This window comes from Lepidochelys olivacea, assembly GCF_965140295.1.
Source record: "Lepidochelys olivacea isolate rLepOli2 genome assembly, chromosome: 26".
Taxonomy (NCBI): domain Eukaryota; kingdom Metazoa; phylum Chordata; order Testudines; family Cheloniidae; genus Lepidochelys; species Lepidochelys olivacea.
This window is the reverse complement of record NC_140436.1, coordinates 15534244-15552908: the sequence shown is the minus strand read 5'-3', so window position 1 is coordinate 15552908 and position 18665 is coordinate 15534244. Positions and strand designations below refer to the sequence as shown.

Here is an 18665-nt window from a genome sequence, read left to right as displayed (position 1 = left end):
GGGAGTTCCTCTGCTGAAGTTCAGCCAGGAGGCGTGTGAATCCCATCCTGTCCCTGCACCTGCCCTTCCTCTGGGGGCACCGTAGCATGCCTTGCCAAGTGCGCTGCCTCAGCCCCACGCCCTCCCCAGCCCCCTGCAGGGGCAGATCTCCCCCATCCCTGCAGGGGCTGGACAGGTAGGACACCACACACACCATTGCCGGCTCACGCTGGCATGCCTGGCACGCCAGGACAACGGGTTTATTGAACCTTTAATAAAAAGCAGGAGCATCCAAAGGGGAGAGAGCGAAAGAGGAGAATTAGAGGGGGCTGCCCCGCGCCCCACCAGGGGAGGGGGCTGATGTACAGTCTATACACAAGCAAAGTGAGGCTGGGATGGAGACCTAGCAATGTGCGTGGTCCCTGGGGGGCTGGAATGCCCGTCTACAGCGCCATGGGGACAGCTGGCACTGCCCATGGAGCAGGGGCCAGGCTGGCAGGAGGGAGCTGGGCTTCCCCTGGGTGCGTTGCCCCTCCCCAGCCGCTGGCAAACACCAGCCCAGCAGGGCAAGCCTCAACAAACAGTGCGTTCCAGGGCTTGGATACCAATGGGGCCCAGCTGGGCATCGAAGGTCCTGCCACCAGCCCAGCACGGCTGGACGGCCAGGAAGAGGGGAGCAGAAAATAAAGCCTGTGTTGGGAAAGGGGCTGGTGAGAAACACAGCAGAGCAGCTCAGCAGGGTCCCAGAGCCAGTCCTCAGGTCATGGGGCTGTGGGGGAGAGCGAGCTCCAGATAGAGACATAGCTAGATGGGGGGGTTGGAGATAAGATAGATAGATAGATAGATAGATAGGGTGTGGGGATAGACAGACAAGGGGTGTGGACAGACAGATAGAGGAGGAGTGTATGGGGACTGTGACGAAGTGGGACTGTTCATAATGTTTCCTCTGAATATTGTGGGGATGCCTCAGTTTCCCCTATGCAGTTCTTAAGTATCTAGGGGGTGGGATAAGGGTGTATGATCGTTGCAGAGCCCTAGAGGGCAGGTGTGTGCAGGGGTCTGGACACAGAGAATGGCCGACACCCTGTTTCCTGGCCACTGATGGCCTGGCCCTTCCCCCCTGCAAGGTGAGAGCTAAAGGGTTGGAAAACAAAGGAATCAGGTGCCCTCCTGGCCTGGGAAAGGGACAAAACCCAGAGGAGGAGGGGCTGGGGAGAGTTTCAGTTTGGGGCTGGCTGGGGACGAGGAGTGAAGTGCAGACGGGGTTGTCTGGCTCACTACCCCCCAAAATGGACCTGGCGGAGGGGTCCGGTTCTCTGCACCTACAAGCTCTGTGTTAGACCATGTTCCTGTCGTCTAATAAACCTTCTGTGTTACTGGCTGGCTGAGAGTCCCGTCTGACGGCAGAGTTGGGGGGCAGGACCCTCTGGCTTCCCCAGGACCCCGCCTGGGTGGACTCGCTATGGGAAGCACACGGAAGGGCAGAGGATGCTGAATGCTCCGAGGTCAGACCCAGGAAGGTGGAAGCTGTGTGAGCTGTGTGTCCTGAAGACAGTCTGCTCACTTCCCAGAGTCCTGACTGGCTTCAGGGGGGAGCAGTTCCAGAGCATCGTCCGGGGGCTCCGTGACAACTGGTGGCAGTGCTGGGATATACTGCACCCCGTGGATGGCACTTTCTGCAGTAACTGACTGGGGAGCAGTAAAACAAAGTGGGATTGACAAGGACCAGGCATGCTGAAGGCTCAGAGAGGAGCGGTTTCGGAGGGCGGTTAACCCTGGGAGTGTGTGACCAGCGAGAAGGACTGTGCAGTAATGGGGTCCCCCTGGGGACTGCGGTGAGCAGCCTCAGGGGCGGAGGAGTCTGCAGCTCGACCCTGGCAAAGAGGAGGTGACCTCGAGAAGGGCTGGCACACTAGGGGTTCTCCCTGGAAACCGTGGGGAGCTGAGAGCACACGGGCCTGTGAGTCCACAACAACTTGGGAGAAGCGGAGTGACGGCCTGTCACCGTCTCCTGAAGAAGGACATTGTAACCCTGTGCAAAAAGAGAGGGTTGAGCGTTGGAAAGTTCACCAAAGCAGAGTTAATCATGCAGCTGGAGGAGGATGACCGCTCTAAGGAGCAGATTCCTGACCCAGATGGGGCTATAGCAGGATCTGGGAGCAGCTGGAGTGGGAGCCAGGCATCCCCAAGACTCCTGTCCCCGACCAGACGGGGGTCTTCACAATCGGGTTCCCCATCGGGGGATCGGAGACGGACGGGATTGGAGCTGAGTCCGAGAGAGCAAGAGGACCGTGGGAGACAGCGAGAGCCCGAGAAAGAGCTGCAGAAGCAGCAGCAGCATGAACTGGCGGTGGGGAGCTGAGAGGCCTAGGGGACCTCCCCGGGGTGAGTGGGGATAGACCCCGGGGGGCCAGTTCCGCAGGGAACCTCGAGACTAAATTGCTGCCCCTGGTTGGGGGTGGGGGGATGTGGATGCCACCTCACTGCCTTTGAGCAGGCTGGCGACTTGAACCAGGGGGACCCTGTGGAAAAGCCCCGGTGTCTAGCTCCCTTGCTGGGTCCCAAGGCCATAGACGCCGTCAGCCAGATGGGTGGGGAGGTGGACAGGCTCCCACTCCTGACCCCAACCTATATGTCTGTGTGGAGTTTCCTGGGGCCAGGCCCCTCGGACCTCCAGTGGGAGCAGAAGGTGATGGTCAATGGGGAGACATTCTTGGGGTGGCGAGATCCTGGGACAGAGAGGACTGTTGTCAGGCCCCTGGTGGTGCAGCCTCACCAGACGCTGGGGGGCTGTGTGAGCTGGGTGAGGGTCCCAGGGACGAAGCCCCTCGCCCCGCCTATGGCCCAGATCCCTGTGCAGACACAGGAGGGGTGGGGCTGGCTGGCCGTTGGGGTGCTCCAGGACACCAGCTGCAAGACCCTGTTGTGGGGTGACTGGGTCTCTTTGGGACAGGATCCAGGCCCTGCTCCTGTAACTGCCAAGGGTTTGAATTTGACTCCAGGGAACCAATCGGCAGAGAGGGAAATGGTCAGTGAAAATGCAGATGACCTGGCTGGCAGGGGGGAGGAGCTGCTAGGCTCAGGATACCTGCCTGCCTGTAACCAGACCCCTGGGGCTGGGTGGGACAGAGAGATGCTCCCTGCCCCCTTGCACACCGGAGCAGGGGGGCTCAGGGGGCTCAGGCTGGCTCTGATGCAGTGAAGAAAGCAGGGAGCTCGCTGCCTGCCCCCACTGGGACAGCAAGGGCAGCGCTGAGCAAGGGGGGAGCTGAGACCCCAGCTGTGCGGGGGGAGACACAGGCAGGGCAGGGGATCTGTTGGGAGTGGCAAGGTGCTGGGTAAGGAAAGTCTGGATGAGCCTAGGCAGCCTTGTGAGCTGATGGCTGTGTCTAGTCAGCAGGGTGGGAAGGCGAGGAGAGTGGAAGATGAGTGTCCCTCGACCTTACCTGTTAGCTGGGGGGAGAAGTGTGACAGGGAAGGAAATAGAAAAGGAGTACTTGTGCCACAAGTCCTCCTTTTCTTTTTGCGAATACAGACTAACACGGCTGTTACTCTGAAACCAGTGAAGGAAATGTGTCTGTGTCTTTCAGGGGTATTGACTTGCCTATGGAGGGAGCCACCCCAGTCTCCAAGCAGTTGTCTGTGACCAGCCCTGTGTGCTGGGACGAGGGAAATGAGATCCCAAGCTGGGTGTCTGGGGAAGGAGAAAGTGTGTCCGGCTCCTCTTTGTCTGTGGAGCAGACAGAAGGGGCCTTTCAGCCTGTGCCGGTTGAGGGTCGTGCAGTTGTCTCAGAGTTGGCTCTGGATTCAGCTAAAGTCCAGGAAGGGAAGGGTCCTAAGTTTGTGTCTGCTCGGGAGAATGGCCCTGTAACTAGGTTGCATCCAGTTAGTGTCTATGCAAAATCCCAGAGACCAGACAATTCTGGTGCTTGTATTTTGCCTGTTGCTAGTGTGTTGTTGGAAAGGGTGTAGCAACTCTGTCTAATCAGGGTGAGATCCTAGCCAGGGCACAAGGAGAGCATGAAGGTGCTGTGATTGTGTTACCTACTGAGGGTGTGGAAACCGGTAGCAAGAAGGAAAAGATTCCTGAACTTGTGTGTGGCAAAGGGAAGGAGAATGCTTCTAACCTTTTATCTAGGAAGTCTGTAAGTTTGCCTGAGAGGGGATTGTGTAAGAATCCGCCTGATGGGCCAGAGGTAATTCTGGATGTAAGGGAGACCCAGAAAGAGTCTGTTGTTGCTCAGGAAAGTGTTCCTCTAGAGCAAGCCCTAGGTGAAGAGGGTAAGGGCAGAATTTCTGTGAGAGGTGAATTGTTGCATAGAAAAGCGCTCGGGAAAGGAATCCTCATGGAGTTTACTGCAACTGAAGGGTGTGAAAGTGATTTAATCAAGAAAGTTTCAGTTCCTAAAAGCCAGAAATTTTCTGTTGTGAATGGATCCACTGACTGTCCTGTTGAAAGACCCAGTGTGGATAGTTTTGAGAAGGTCTCAGATGGAGTGAAAGCTGTTAAGAAAGTTAAATAGTCCTATAACCAAGTGGCTGTGTTTGGCCAGCTTGTTGGGGAGACAAGGTTGTGGAGAAAGGGATGTCTCCATGCTGATTCTGTAAGTGAACAGTATGTGGCCCAGGTAAAGATGGGGGCTCTTAACCAAGAGAGCCCGAATTGCAGGCCTCCAGAGTGGAGCACTGGGAGAAGACCCGATCCCAGTTTGACCCCCAGGGGTTTTGGGGTGGCCAAAGGGCATGGGCCGCATAAACCTTCCCACATGCGGCCTGCGAGTGCTATCACCCAACCCCGACCTAAAGGGAGGGCATGAAACTGGAAGGGACTGGTGTAACTCCCACCAAGGAATGGGAGAGATGCTGGGGCATCCATGGGAACATTGATGGCTTCGAACTTCCCCAGGTCACCGGCTAAAGTGACCCCGCTCAGTTCGGTCTCGAAGGGGGGAGAGATGTGACGAAGCGGGACTGTTCTTAATGTTTCCTCTGAATAGTGTGGGGGTGCCTCAGTTTCCCCTATGCAGTTCTTAAGTATCTAGGTGGGGGGATAAGGGTGTATGATCTTTGCAGAGCCCTAGAAGGCAGGTGTGTGCAGGGGTCTCGACACAGAGAACAGCCAACACCCTGTTTCCTGGCAACTGATGACCTGGCCCTTCCCCCCTGCAAGGTGAGAGCTGAAGGGTTGGAGAACAAAGGAATCAGGTGCCCTCCTGGCCTGGGAAAGGGACAAAGCCCAGAGGAGGAGGGGCTGGAGGGAGTTTCAGTTTGGGGCTGGCTGGACATGGAATGAAGGGCAGACGGGATTGTCTGGCTCACTGCCCCCCAAAATGGACCCGGCTAAGGAGTCCTGTTCTCTGCACCTACAAGCTCTGTGTTAGACCATGTTCCTGTCGTCTAATAAACCTTCTGTTTTACTGGCTGGCTGAGAGTCCCGTCTGACTGCGGAGTTCGGGGGCAGGACGCTCTGGCTTCCCCAGGACCCCGCCTGGGCGGACTCGCTGTGGGAAGCACACGGAGGGGCAGAGGAGGCTGAATGCTCCGAGGTCAGACCCAGGAAGGTGGAAGCTGTGTGAGCTGTGTGTCCTGCAGACAGGCTGCTCCCAGGGAGGAGACTTCCCCAGAGTCCTGCCTGGCTTCGTAGGGAGCAGTCCCAGAGCATGGCCCAGGGACTCCGTGACAGGGACAGACATATATGGGGACAGACAGACAGACAGGGGGTGTATGGGGATGGATAGATCCGTAGGGGGGGGGACAGACAGACGGGGGGGAGTACGCGGGGATGGATGGACAGATGGGGTGTGTGGGGACAGACAGTTCAATCCGATCTGGGTCTCTAGAGGCCATGTGATGATCAAAAGTCTTTGTCCAGCCCCCTTTGTCTGGGAGGGGCTCTGGCCAATGCTGCCCATTGTTGGGTATCCTGGGCACCCCATTGTTCTTCCCCAAATCACTGGTGCTAAGGGGGCATCTTCATGGCGAGTGCCCCCTGCCCATCCCCCCCGGGGGAGCCACGTCACCCAGATGCCTCCACCCCACGTTCCCACAAGGCTGTTTTGTGGGTGCCAAGGGCAGCTGTGTCTCCCGGTCCCTGTGGGGGTTGGGGCTGGCTCCGCTCTCTCGCCAGGTAATAATACAATGCCTTTGGCTGGCTGCACCGGGCCCGTCCCGGGGTCCTGTGCCGTGGCTCCCACGGCAGCTACAGGTGGTCGTAGGCAGCGGTGGGGGGTGCAGGGGCCCTCGAGGCAGAGCTGTAATAATACGGGGAACCTGGGCAGGACCAATAGTGCTTGTTAGAGGGGAGCGTCAGCCTGCCCCCCTGCCCCCCCGCCCCCCGCCCCACCAGAATTAACCATTCACACTGAGCATCACAGGTTAACCCACACCGGGAGCTCTGCCCCCCGCTCGGTTCCACTGCCCGAGCCCATCTCCCACCCCCTCCCAGCTCCCAGGCCTCCTGGCTACAACGAGCAGGAAGCAGCCAGTGGCCGGTGTCCCCGCAGCAAAGCCGTGCGGCCCAATGGGTGGGGCATTGGGAGAGGATCCTGAGGACCTGGGTTCTAGTCCTGCCTCTACCACTGTGGGACCTTAGGAGCTCTGGAGCAGGAGCCATCCGTTGTGTGTGTGTGGCACCTGGCATGATGGGGCTCTGATCTTGGGCAGAGTCTGGGCAGCGCCCGGCTTGACGGAACCCTCATCTCAGTCGCGAGCTGGGCAGACCCCTTCCCTCCACCCCCCATGCAGTGGAGCCCCCTCATCCCCATCCCGTGCCAGGCACTCACTCAGCAGGCTGGAATTGGGGAAGCGCCAGGCCTCACCGTAGGTGGAGTAGGGGGAATGGCTGTAGGCGTTCGCAGAGTAATCACTGCCTGCTGGGGACAGAAAGGGGAGTTAGTGCCACGTCCCCAGGGGGGCCAGCCAGAGAGCGGGCAGCGCCCACGTCCCCAGGGGGGCCAGCCAGAGAGCGGGCAGCGCCCACGTCCCCAGGGGGGCCAGCCAGAGAGCGGGCAGCGCCCACGTCCCCAGGGGGGCCAGCCAGAGAGCGGGCTGGGGGCGTGGTGTACCGAGGGCTGGTACCATGACTCAGCACAGCCCTGGGCAGCTGCTCCTGGTGTTGGGCAGCCTGCATGGCCAAGGGTTCAGGAGGACAAGAAAGTCCCTTCATAGGCCATTCCAGGGCACACCCCCCAGGACAGAGGGTGGGCATGAGCGCCGGGGCACAGGGCACGACGTTCAGGGCACCCTGGGAGACTGGGGAGGATGCAGCTAAGCCAGGAGTGCTGCTGATAGAGCAGTTACCATGGTGAGGAGCCAATGATAGAGAGATAGAGAGACGGGGGATGGGGACGGATAGAGAGACGGGGTGGATGAGGACAGATAGATAGACGGGGTGGATAAGGACAGATAGATAGATAGATGGGGGGATGGGGATGGATAGACGGGGTGGATGAGGACAGATAGATAGACGGGGTGGATAAGGACAGATAGATAGATAGATGGGGGGATGGGGATGGATAGACGGGGTGGATGAGGACAGATAGATAGACGGAGGGATGGGGATAGATAGATAGATAGATAGATAGATAGATAGATAGATAGATAGATAGATAGATAGATAGATAGATAGACAGGGGGATGGGGATGGATAGATAGATAGATGGGGGGATGGGAATAGATAGATAGACGGGGTGGATGAGGACAGATAGATAGACGGGGTGGATGGGGATGGATAGATAGATAGACGGTGGGATGGGGATGGATAGACGGGGTGGATGAGGACAGATAGATAGACGGAGGGATGGGGATAGATAGATAGACGGGGTGGATAGGGATGGATAGATAGGTTGACGGGGGGATGGGGATGGATAGATAGACGGGGTGGATGAGGACAGATAGATAGACGGAGGGATGGGGATAGATAGATAGACGGGGTGGATAGGGATGGATAGATAGGTTGACGGGGGGATGGGGATGGATATATAGACGGGGTGGATGAGGACAGATAGATAGACGGGGTAGATGGGGATGGATAGATAGGTAGACGGGGGGATGGGGATGGATAGATAGACGGGGTGGATGAGGACAGATAGATAGATGGGGTGGATGGGGATGGATAGATAGATAGATAGACAGGGGGATGGGAATGGATAGACGGGGTGGATGAGGACAGATAGATAGACGGGGGGATGGGGATAGATAGATCGGTAGATGGGGGGATGGGGACGGATAGATAGACGGGGTGGATGAGGACAGATAGATAGACGGGGTGGATGGGGATGGATAGATAGATAGACAGGGGGATGGGAACGGATAGACGGGGTGGATGAGGATGGATAGATAGACGGAGGGATGGGGATAGATAGATAGACGGGGTGGATAGGGATGGATAGATAGGTAGACGGGGGAATGGGGGTGGATAGATAGACGGGGTGGATGAGGACAGATAGATAGATGGGGTGGATGGGGATGGATAGATAGATAGACAGGGGGATGGGAATGGATAGACGGGGTGGATGAGGACGGATAGATAGACGGGGTGGATGAGGACAGATAGATAGACGGAGGGATGGGGGTGAATAGATAGAGAGACGGGGGATGGGGTGGATAGATAGAGAGACGGGGGATGGGGTGGATAGATAGAGAGACGGGGGATGGGGACGGATAGATAGAGAGACGGGGGGATGGGGGTGGATAGATAGGTAGACGGGGGGATGGGGATGGATAGATAGACGGGGTGGATGAGGACAGATAGATAGACGGGGTGGATGGGGATGGATAGATAGATAGATAGACGGTGGGATGGGGATGGATAGACGGGGTGGATGAGGACAGATAGATAGACGGAGGGATGGGGATAGATAGATAGACGGGGTGGATAGGGATGGATAGATAGGTTGACGGGGGGATGGGGATGGATAGATAGACGGGGTGGATGAGGACAGATAGATAGACGGGGTAGATGGGGATGGATAGATAGGTAGACGGGGGGATGGGGATGGATAGATAGATGGGGTGGATGAGGACAGATAGATAGACGGAGGGATGGGGATAGATAGATAGATGCAGATGGACATACTGACTGGCCCTGCCAAACGCTGTGGCCAGTCGGTCTATGTGCAGTGTTTCGCTGGCCTGCAGGCCCAGTTGGCACCAGCTGGGGACGGAGGTAGCCGCGAGCGAGCGAGAAGGTCGAGTTTCTTGCCTTGTTCAGCAGGCCGGGGGCCAGGCGGGCTGCGGGTGGTTGGCGGAGCCCCCAGCACACACTGTCTAACCCAGTCCCGAGTCCCCCCGCCCTGTGCTCTCCAATCTCATTTCACGCTCGAGGAGAGGGGCCGTGGAGGCCCGGGTGCAGCGCTGGATTCTCAACGCTGCATTAAGCACATCTCCAGGGTAACGGGCAACAAGCCAGTTCAGCATGTTCCCGGCCCAGGGGAGCCGTGCAGCTACCTGGGCCATGGCCTACAGAGATTAACCCTTCGCAGGGAACAGCCGGCTGCAGCACCGGGGAGTGGGTGTGGGGTGTGGCAGGGGGATTACGGTCTGGCTGGTTCCCAGAGCCTGTCCCCCTCACCGCATTTCTTAGCATCAGGGTGGTACGGGCGGGGGGAGTCCACCTGCTCTGCTCACACAGACAGCCCCCCCAACCCCGCCACAACTCTTCCCAGGTCCCCAGAGCCAAAACTCACAGCTAGATCTGATGCAGGGGTGGATCCTGAGTTTTGGTTCAGCCGATTACAGACAAGGTCAGCTGCAAAACTGATCTGGCAAAAGAACCCAGGAGTCCAGGCTCCCAGCTCCCCTGCTCTAATCACTAGACCCCACTCCCCTCCCAGAGCTAGGGACAGAAGCCAGGAGTCCTGCCTTCTAATCACCCCACCTGTTCTAATAACCCCATACACTGTGTCCCTGAGCCCAGGCTCTCCCACCCCCAGCTCTGCTCCTCAATCCCGACCCGCAGCCCTGCCCTTCCGTTGGGAGCTGAATGGCACCTGAGGGGCTGCCTGCTAACTACCCCGGAGCTTCCCCAGTGCAGCTGCCCTGTGGCACAGCGCTTGCTGCCCCCTCCTCCTGCCCCCCAGGTCCTGCAGCACCCCCGAGCTCCTCATGGCCCTACCTGCCACCATGCCGGCAACGGCGGAGGAGGCATAGCTGCCCTGCCCACCGGTGGGGATGTGCGGGGGGTAGCCAGGCAGGGTGGAACCAACCATCTCGCGCCCTGCAAGGGAGAAGGGATAGCAGGTGTAAGGTGGGACATGGAGGTAGGAGGCAGCCCTGAAAGCAGCCCCCAGCCCAGCTGGATCCTGGCCTGGGGGCCTGATCCTGGGATTAGCCTGCCAGGGAGCCAGGCAGAATGCAGCTACCTAGCTGGAGATCTGCCTAGGGATCTGCAGGTGTGATCCTTCTACCTACTGGAGGGATCTCCCTGGGGATCTCCCTACCTATCTGGGGGGTTGCTATATCTGGGGCTCTACCCACCTACAGGATCTCCCTGAGGGATCTGCCTGGGGATCTAGCACCTTACTGACCTGGGAGATCTGCCTGAAGATCTAATACCTTTGTGATCTGGGGATTTCCCAGGTATTGGGGATCTAGTACCTTAGTGACCTGTGGGATCTGTCTGAAGATCTAGTACCATACTGGCCTGGGGATCTCCCTGGGGGATCTAGTACCTTACTGACCTGGGGATCTCCCTGGGGAGCTCTTCCTCTCTGTCTCCTCTCCATTTCCTGCAGCCCCAGATCCCTGTTGGTGACTGTGGGCCACCGCACTCCCATCCCTCAGGGGTCTCTAGGGTCCAGGGTGTTGACGCTGTTCTCCAGCCCCAGGAGCTGCTGGTCTGATCTCCGGGCAGACCCCCCGGCCCGGCTCCCCACTCCTCTTGCCCCTCTCTTACGGATCCAGGCAGCTCTGGCTGGAGCTCATCGAGCAGGTGGAAGCCCCGCTGAACCTACCATGTTCCCCAGGCCAGACGGGTGCTAAGGGTTTAACTGGACAGTGCTACACCCCCGCCTCCCATACTGGGCAACCGTCCCTTGTCTTTCTAACCCTCTTCTACTTTGGCACTGGCAGGAGCCTAAATCCCTGTCTGAGCTTCCTGCACCCCTGTCCCAGCCCTGCGCTCTGGCGATGACCCCACCAGCCTGAGCGTCGGTGAAGAATGCATGGGAAACATGGAGTGCACGGTGACCCGCAGCAGCAGTGAAAGGTGGCTGGGATGGGCATGGACACAAGGGGCTAATGAGCACGGCCAAAATGCTCCAGGCCGGGAGCTCGAAGGCCACATTTTTACATCATGATTTCTATTATGGTAGCACCTGGAAGCCTCAACCAAGATCAGGCCCTGTTGTGGCCAGGTGTTGCCTAGACCCCGACCAAGATCAGGGCCCCATTGCCACACTGACCTGGTGCTAGAGCCAACAGTCTAAACAAACTTCAGAGGATGATTATCCCGTTTCTACAGCTGGGGAAACTGAGGCAGGGATTTACCCAAGGTCCCCCAGGGAGTCGGTGGCAGAGCCAGGCCTTGAACCCCGGTGTCCTGTGGCCAAGCTCTGTGCCCTAAGCACCAGGCTGAGGCGAGTGCCTGGAGGGCTCTGGGCAGCCCTGCCCAGCTGTGTTGCTCAAGAGCTCTCTGCGTCTGTGCCTGCCCCACCAGCCGCCCGACCTGCCAGTGCAGGTGGCCTAAGGGTTTGGGTGCCCAACCTGCCCTGGCCTCCACCAGTTAGGGTTGCTACCCTCTGGGGGGGGGTCAGGGCAGGTGGGCGCAAGGAGGGGGCCGGCTCTGAGATGGCGACGTAGCTGCCATGGGAGGGCCAGGGGATCCAGTCCTCAGTCTGTAGCTCTGTCGCTAGCTAAGGCCTGTAACCCTCCGCCCGCCCCAATTCCTGGATCCCTGGGGTGCTCCCCTGTCCGTAGTGCCCCTCCCTCTGGTATCGGCACAGCTGGCAGGCGGCCTGCAGCCTGAGCTCCTTCCCACCACCCTCCCGAGCTGAGACCCAGCAATTTCCTCTCCTGTGGCCGAGGGGGAGGCCTCCTGGGCTGGAGTCAGCTCTGCAGGTCCCCCTGCTCTCTAGTGGCCTTCTCTGACCCTGCCCTCCACCCCGTGGACTGGATCAGAACCCCAGAACCAAGCCCCCATGGTGGGGGGAGGAGAAGGGGAGTATCACAATCCCAGTCCATAGCCTGAAAGTGCATGTGGCAAATGCAGTTAGCCTGTGGAACTCCTTGCCACTGGGGAGCACTGGGGCCAGGAGGGTTCCAAAGCAGAGGAGACACTGATGGATAAATGGGCACAGGCCCACCTCCATTAGCTGGGATCTAACCCCTTCTGCCCCAGGGCGTGAGCCAGCCATGGCCTGATGGTGTCAGGGAGAAACATCCCCTGGGAGCAGGTGATTCCTGAACTACCCACTGCCCACTTGGCGTGCAGGGGAGGGCCCTGGAACCTTCCTCTGGAGCAGCTGGGACTGGCCCCAGGCAAGACAAAACCGCCGGAGGGTGGGTCCAGTGCTGCCGCCCCTGCTCCCAGCTAATGGCCCAAACTGCCCCAAATCTTGGGAGGCCTCAGAGCCTGGTCTTCTAATCCCAGGAGGGGGCCTAACCCTGGGGCCAGGCAGCTGCCCCTCTGCTGGGCCACTCAAATCCCTGTCTCTGGAGAATCCTGATTCTCCAAGAGCAGTTCGGGGCGGGGGACACACAGCAGAGTGGCGAGCCCTGTTAGCCAGCCGGGGGCTGAGGAGGCAAGCTGTGGGAGGGCAGATGGAGCGGGGAGGCATCAGAGAGCCCGGGCAGGGCTCCCCCCGGGTCTGGCTGGGGAGGGCACGGCAGCAGTGTTTGAACTCCAGCCCATCTGGCCCCCAGCCAGAGCCCTCAGCCCAACAAAAGGACAATTGAGGAGGGCGGGGACGGGAAATGCACCTTTGGTCTCAAGCCAAGGTGGAGGGGGGAAGGACCCGCCCATGTGCAGATCCTGCGGCTAAGGGGTTCCTGGACTATGAACAGGACACCAGTGGGCTGGGCTAAAGTAGAAGCTCAATGGTTCTGTGCGGGGCACAGTCCAGAACTGCTGCCCAGCTCCAGCAGGGAGCCCAGATCCCAGTTGTCCCTGGGTCCAGACCCCAGCGCGAGCCAGACTCCAGAACCTGCCCCTGCCTGGGCTCTCGAGGGAACCCAGAACACACTGGCCTGCTGGGTTCTGGAGGGAGGCTAGAACCTGGCTTCGCATAAATTCTGCCCAGGTCTAAAACACTCCAGAACCCACACTTGAGCTGCCTTCTCCGAGGGGAGTCCACAGACCCAAACTCCCACTTGACCCACAAGTGAGTCTAGAACCCATGCCCACAGACAGCTGCCAGGAGGAGCCTGGAACCCAAATCTCTAACCAGCTGCTGGAAGGAAATGTCCTCCTATAAACTGGGGTCTGGAGAGGGGGTCCAGAACCTGATTTGCCAGCTGGGCTCTCGAGTGAGTCTTGCAGCTCAGGTCAGAGGAAGGGCTGTCAGCCTAGAACCCCAGGGATTGCCCCTGCATTGCTAGATGCCAGCCGCTGCCAACAGCCCCTGCTGCACCACAGCCATACCTGGGACGAGGCCCTGGCCAGGAAAGTGGCCGTAGATGGCGGAGCAGTGGGGGAAGGCGCTGAAGGGTGGCCCGGGCTGCAGGTCCGAAAAGGCGGTGCTAGATAAAGAGGAAGGGGTGGCGCTCGGGCTGGAGGCCCCGGGGGTTTCCTGCTTTACAAGGAAAGGGGAGTGAGGGTCTGGGGGGAGGGGGATGGTGAAAAAAAAAAGAGACAGGAGATGAAATGAAAATGGGCTGAAATGATCACAGGGCCGGTGCCGGGGATCTGGAGCCAGGGTGTGGGATCACAAAGGGGGCACTGGATCCCCTGCCCTTCCCCACACTCCCCACCCCACCCCGGCCCACTGGCGGAGCAGAGGAGGAGGGGCTGGGCAGCAGAAGGCTGGCTAAAGGGAGGGGAGGCGAAGGGGAAGTTGGGATGGCAGTGCTGTGCAGTGGGAGGGGCAGGGCCATGTACTGGCGCTGGTGAGGCTGTACCAGGGTGGGGCAGGAGGGGGCGTCAGTGCAATGTCGTGGCGGGCGGGTGCATAGTGCCATGCAGTGGGGGGCAGGGCTGTGCAGTGGGGGTCACTGTGTGTGTGCGGTGGGGCAGGGCTGTGCAGTGGGGCAGAGCTGTGGATTGGGGGGTCAGTGTGTGTGTGCGGTGCAGGCAGGACTGTGCAATGGGAGTCACTGTGTGTGTGCAGTGGGGCAGGGCTGTGCAGTGGGGGTCACTGTGTGTTTGCAGTGGGGGCAGGGCTGTGCAGTGGGGCAGGGCTGTGGATTGGGGGTCACTGTGTGTGTGCAGTGCGGGCAGGGCTGTGCAGTGGGTCACTGTGTGTTTGCGGTGGGGGCAGGGCTGTGCAGTGGGTCACTGTGTATGTGCAGTGGGGCAGGGCTGTGGATTGGGGGTCACTGTGTGTTTGCGGTGGGGGCAGGGCTGTGCAGTGGGGCAGGGCTGTGGATTGGGGGTCACTGTGTGTGTGCAGTGGGGCAGGGCTGTGCAGTGGGGGTCACTGTGTATGTGCAGTAGGGGCAGGGCTGTGCAGTGGATCACTGTGTGTGTGCAGTGGGGCAGGGCTGTGCAGTGGGGGTCACTGTGTATGTGCAGTGGGGGCAGAGCTGTGCAGTGGGGCAGGGCTGTGGATTGGGGGTCACTGTGTGTGTGCGGTGCGGGCAGGGCTGTGCAGTGGGGGTCACTGTGTATGTGCAGTGGGGGCAGGGCTGTGCAGTGGGGCAGGGCTGTGGATTGGGGGTCACTGTGTGTGTGCAATGGGGCAGGGCTGTGCAGTGGGGGTCACTGTGTATGTGCAGTGGGGGCAGGGCTGTGCAGTGGGGCAGGGCTGTGCAGTGGGGGTCACTGTGTGTGTGCAGTGGGGGTCACTGTGTGTGTGCAGTGGGGCAGGGCTGTGCAGTGGGGCAGGGCTGTGGATTGGGGGTCACTGTGTGTGTGCAGTGGGGCAGGGCTGTGCAGTGGGGCAGGGCTGTGCAGTGGGGGTCACTGTGTGTGTGCAGTGGGGGTCACTGTGTGTGCGTGGTGGGGGCAGGGCTGTGCAGTGGGGCAGGGCTGTGCAGTGGGGGTCACTGTGTGTGTGCAGTGGGGCAGGGCTGTGCAGTGGGGGTCACTGTGTATGTGCAGTGGGGGCAGGGCTGTGCAGTGGGGCAGGGCTGTGCAGTGGGGGTCACTGTGTATGTGCAGTGGGGGCAGGGCTGTGCAGTGGGGCAGGGCTGTGCAGTGGGGGTCACTGTGTGTGTGCAGTGGGGGCAGAGCTGTGCAGTGGGGGCAGGGCTGTGCAGTGGGGGTCACTGTGTGTGCGTGGTGGGGGCAGGGCTGTGCAGTGGGGCAGGGCTGTGCAGTGGGGGTCACTGTGTGTGCAGTGGGGCAGGGCTGTGCAGTGGGGGTCACTGTGTATGTGCAGTGGGGGCAGGGCTGTGCAGTGGGGCAGGGCTGTGCAGTGGGGGTCACTGTGTATGTGCAGTGGGGGCAGGGCTGTGCAGTGGGGCAGGGCTGTGCAGTGGGGGTCACTGTGTGTGTGCAGTGGGGGCAGAGCTGTGCAGTGGGGCAGGGCTGTGCAGTGGGGGTCACTGTGTGTGCGCGGTGGGGGCAGGGCTGTGCTGTCCGGGGTAGGAGTAAGGTCCCAACAGAAATTCCATCTCCCTATTTGCCTTCCCCAGAGGTTCATTTCCCTGGGGGATGCAGGGCGGGGGCAGTTGCGAGCACCTCCCGCAGGGTCCCCCAGGCAGCAGGGTCCCGGTGGGTGCTGGTCCTGTAGCCCCTGGCCCTGACATCTCTTCACACCCACGCCAGCCCCAGCCTGCCCTTGACTCCCACGGCTGTGGGGGGCAAGCCTCGAGGGGCAGCCCTTACCTGTCACGGTCGCGTATGGCTGGGGGGCGGCCAGGCCGCGGCCGAGTGGCGTGTTGGAGGGGGTCAGTGCGGCTTTGCCGTCATCCAGTGCACTGCTCAGCAGGGGCAGTGGGTAGAGACCCTGGGCGAGGGGGCAACAGAAAGGTCAGTGACCCCTAATAAGTTTCAGCCCCCCGAGTCCTCCTAAGACCCTCATACTGCTCACCCCCCAGGGGAGCCCCCAGTACTGGTCATCCCCCCCCAGCTGGGACCTCCAGTACTGCTCAGCCCCCCTGAGAACCTCCAATACTTCTCACCCCCCCAGCTGGGACCCCAGTACTGTTCAGCCCCCCCACTGGGAACCCCCCCAATGCTGCTCACCCACCACTGGGACCTCCCAGTACTACTCACCTCCTGCGAGGACCCTCCCCAATACCACTCACCCACCCTGGGGCCCCCAGTACCGCTCACCCCAGAGGGCCCCCCATACTGATCACACACCCCCGCTGGAACCCTCCAGTACTGCTCCCCCCCACTAGAACCCCCAGTACAAACCCCGTAATACTGCTCAACACCCCCTCCCCGCTGGGACCCTCCCAATACTGCTCACCCCCCACTGGGACCCCCAATACTGCTCCCCCCCCGCTGGGACCTCCCAATACTGCTCATCCCCCCACTGGGAAAGCCCCCAATACTGCTCCCCCCCCCGCTGGGACTCCCAATACTGCTCCCCCCCCCGCTGGGACCTCCCAATACTGCTCATCCCCCAGAGCGATGGGCATGACCCGGACCTGCTCGCCCTTGGCATGGCTGGGGGAGGCGTAGGCCTCGGGGAAGTGCTGCCGCTCGAAGGGGCACTCCAGTGGCTCCAGGGGGGGCTGGCCGAAGGCCTCGGAGCGCAGCTGCTTGCGGGCAGCACGGGGGCCGCTCTGGGTGTCCATCCTGAGCCGGCAGCTTTCCGGGTCGCCTGCCGGGCAGAGCAGCCATGAGACCCCGCTCCAAGGGGCGGGCATGACCTGATCCCACAAGCAGCCACGGGCATGGCCTGATCCCCGACCGGCCCCCCACAACCAGCCACGGGCCCGGCCCGATCCCCGACTGGCCCCCCAGCCATGCATGGCCTGATCCCCGACCGGCCCCCCCACAACCAGCCACGGGCCCGGCCCGATCCCCGACTGGCCCCCCAGCCACGGGCACGGCCCAATCCCTGACTGGCCCCCCAGCCATGGGCATGGCCTGATCCCCGACTGCCCCCCCCCAACCAGCCATGGGCACGTCCGATCCCCGATTGGACCCCCCACAACCAGCCATGGGCACGTCCGATCCCTGACCACGCCCCCCCCAACCAGCCACAGGCACGGCCCAATCCCCGACTGGCCCCCCAGCCACAGGCACGGCCCGATCCCCGACTGGCCCCCTGACCACGGGCAAGGCCCTGCCCCCCAGCCAGCCCATAGCTCCTCCAGGCCTGGCCCAGCTGCCCCAGGGATGCCCGGGCACCACCCAGCAGCGTGATGACACCACAGAGGGCATCGCTGCCTGCTGGGCCCTGGGCTGGGCATGGCAGACTGAGACCCGCCGCGTGGGAGCTGCCCTGGGCCCCGCCAGTCTCAGCGCCGCCTCCCCCGGGGGGGCTGGTAGGAGCAGCCCTGGCCCGGTCTCTGTCGCCCTCACGGGGTGTTCGCACCCACCCCGGGGCTAAGACGCCGGACTCCTCTGTCCCCATCTGCTGCCAGCCCAGCCCCAGAGAAGCCCCCCCAGCACCGTCCCACCCCCACTCACTGTCGTCCAGCTTCCTCTTGTTGTCGCTGCTGGCCTGGGCGATGCCCAGGAGCCCACTGATGGAGTAGGTGGAGCCCAGCGAGTCCGACTGGGGTGACTCCGGGGGGGTCACGGCCGAGCTGGGGACTGAAAACAACCCCCGCCGGGTCAGTAAGTCCTGGAGCAAGCGCCAGGAGAGGGGGTGGGCACGACGCCAGGACACCTCGCCCCATGGCGCTGGGTCGTGCCACCCGCCCCGAGGACAGGGGCAAGGCTGGGTATCCCAGGCCACCCAGGGGAATCATCCCTTGCAGATGTGCCTGGTGCACCGGGGACTCTGGGTGCTCCAAGCCTGACGCCAGCTGGCTCTGTGAGCCGTCCCTTCTCTGTGCCCATTTCCCTGTCTGGGGCAATGGCACAGGGTGGTCAAAAATGGAGGGCATTTTCCACAGAAAATTTCCATTTTTTGGTGGAAATTCAAATACTAAAAAATTTCAGGAAAAAACAGAAAATGTTTTATTTGGCAATGCTGCTGCAGTGCCTTCTGGGAATTATAGTTTGGGTGCCTTGAGTCCCTGTTCTCCTCTATAAGCCAGGATCCGGGGTGAGACTACATCTCCCATGGTGCACCACAGATGCATGGCAGCTGGGAGTCCCTGGCTATGGTGCATCATGGGAGATGCCCCCAGCCAAGAAGCCCAGCCCATAAAGGAAAACAGTGATATGGGGCAATGAACTACAACTCCCATGAGGCACCAGGGCACATTTCTGAATTGAAACATTTCAGTTTGGGAGCATTTGGGTTTTTTTATTTAAAAAAATCTAGATTTTTCTGCAGGAAACTGACGCTTTTCATGAAAAATTCCATTTTGTTGAAAACTCAAGTTTTGAGACTCACTCAGGCTGTGCCCGGGGCTCAGGGCTTTGGAGGCCACGCAGTTGTCCATCGGGAGGTTGAATGGCTGCTGGACTTTGGTCCGGATGATTCTGATGGGGAAAAAGGGTATCAGAAAAATTAAAT

General features: G+C 60.5%; 1 protein-coding gene across 1 annotated transcript in view; it reads right to left on the bottom strand.

The window, feature by feature from the left end:
• Nucleotides 1-203: 203 nt before the first annotated feature.
• The window catches only part of PAX8 (paired box 8), a 47337-nt gene continuing 28875 nt past the window's right edge, over nucleotides 204-18665 (bottom strand). The window contains exons 5-12 of the mRNA XM_084615032.1: nucleotides 18543-18631; nucleotides 17666-17791; nucleotides 16675-16850; nucleotides 15905-16025; nucleotides 13559-13735; nucleotides 10094-10195; nucleotides 6762-6851; nucleotides 204-6249 (exon numbers count right to left, since the gene is read on the bottom strand). Of these exons, the coding sequence (XP_084471158.1) occupies nucleotides 6179-6249; nucleotides 6762-6851; nucleotides 10094-10195; nucleotides 13559-13735; nucleotides 15905-16025; nucleotides 16675-16850; nucleotides 17666-17791; nucleotides 18543-18631 (952 nt within the window). The 3' untranslated portion in view covers nucleotides 204-6178. The remainder of the gene's footprint in view (nucleotides 6250-6761; nucleotides 6852-10093; nucleotides 10196-13558; nucleotides 13736-15904; nucleotides 16026-16674; nucleotides 16851-17665; nucleotides 17792-18542; nucleotides 18632-18665) is intronic.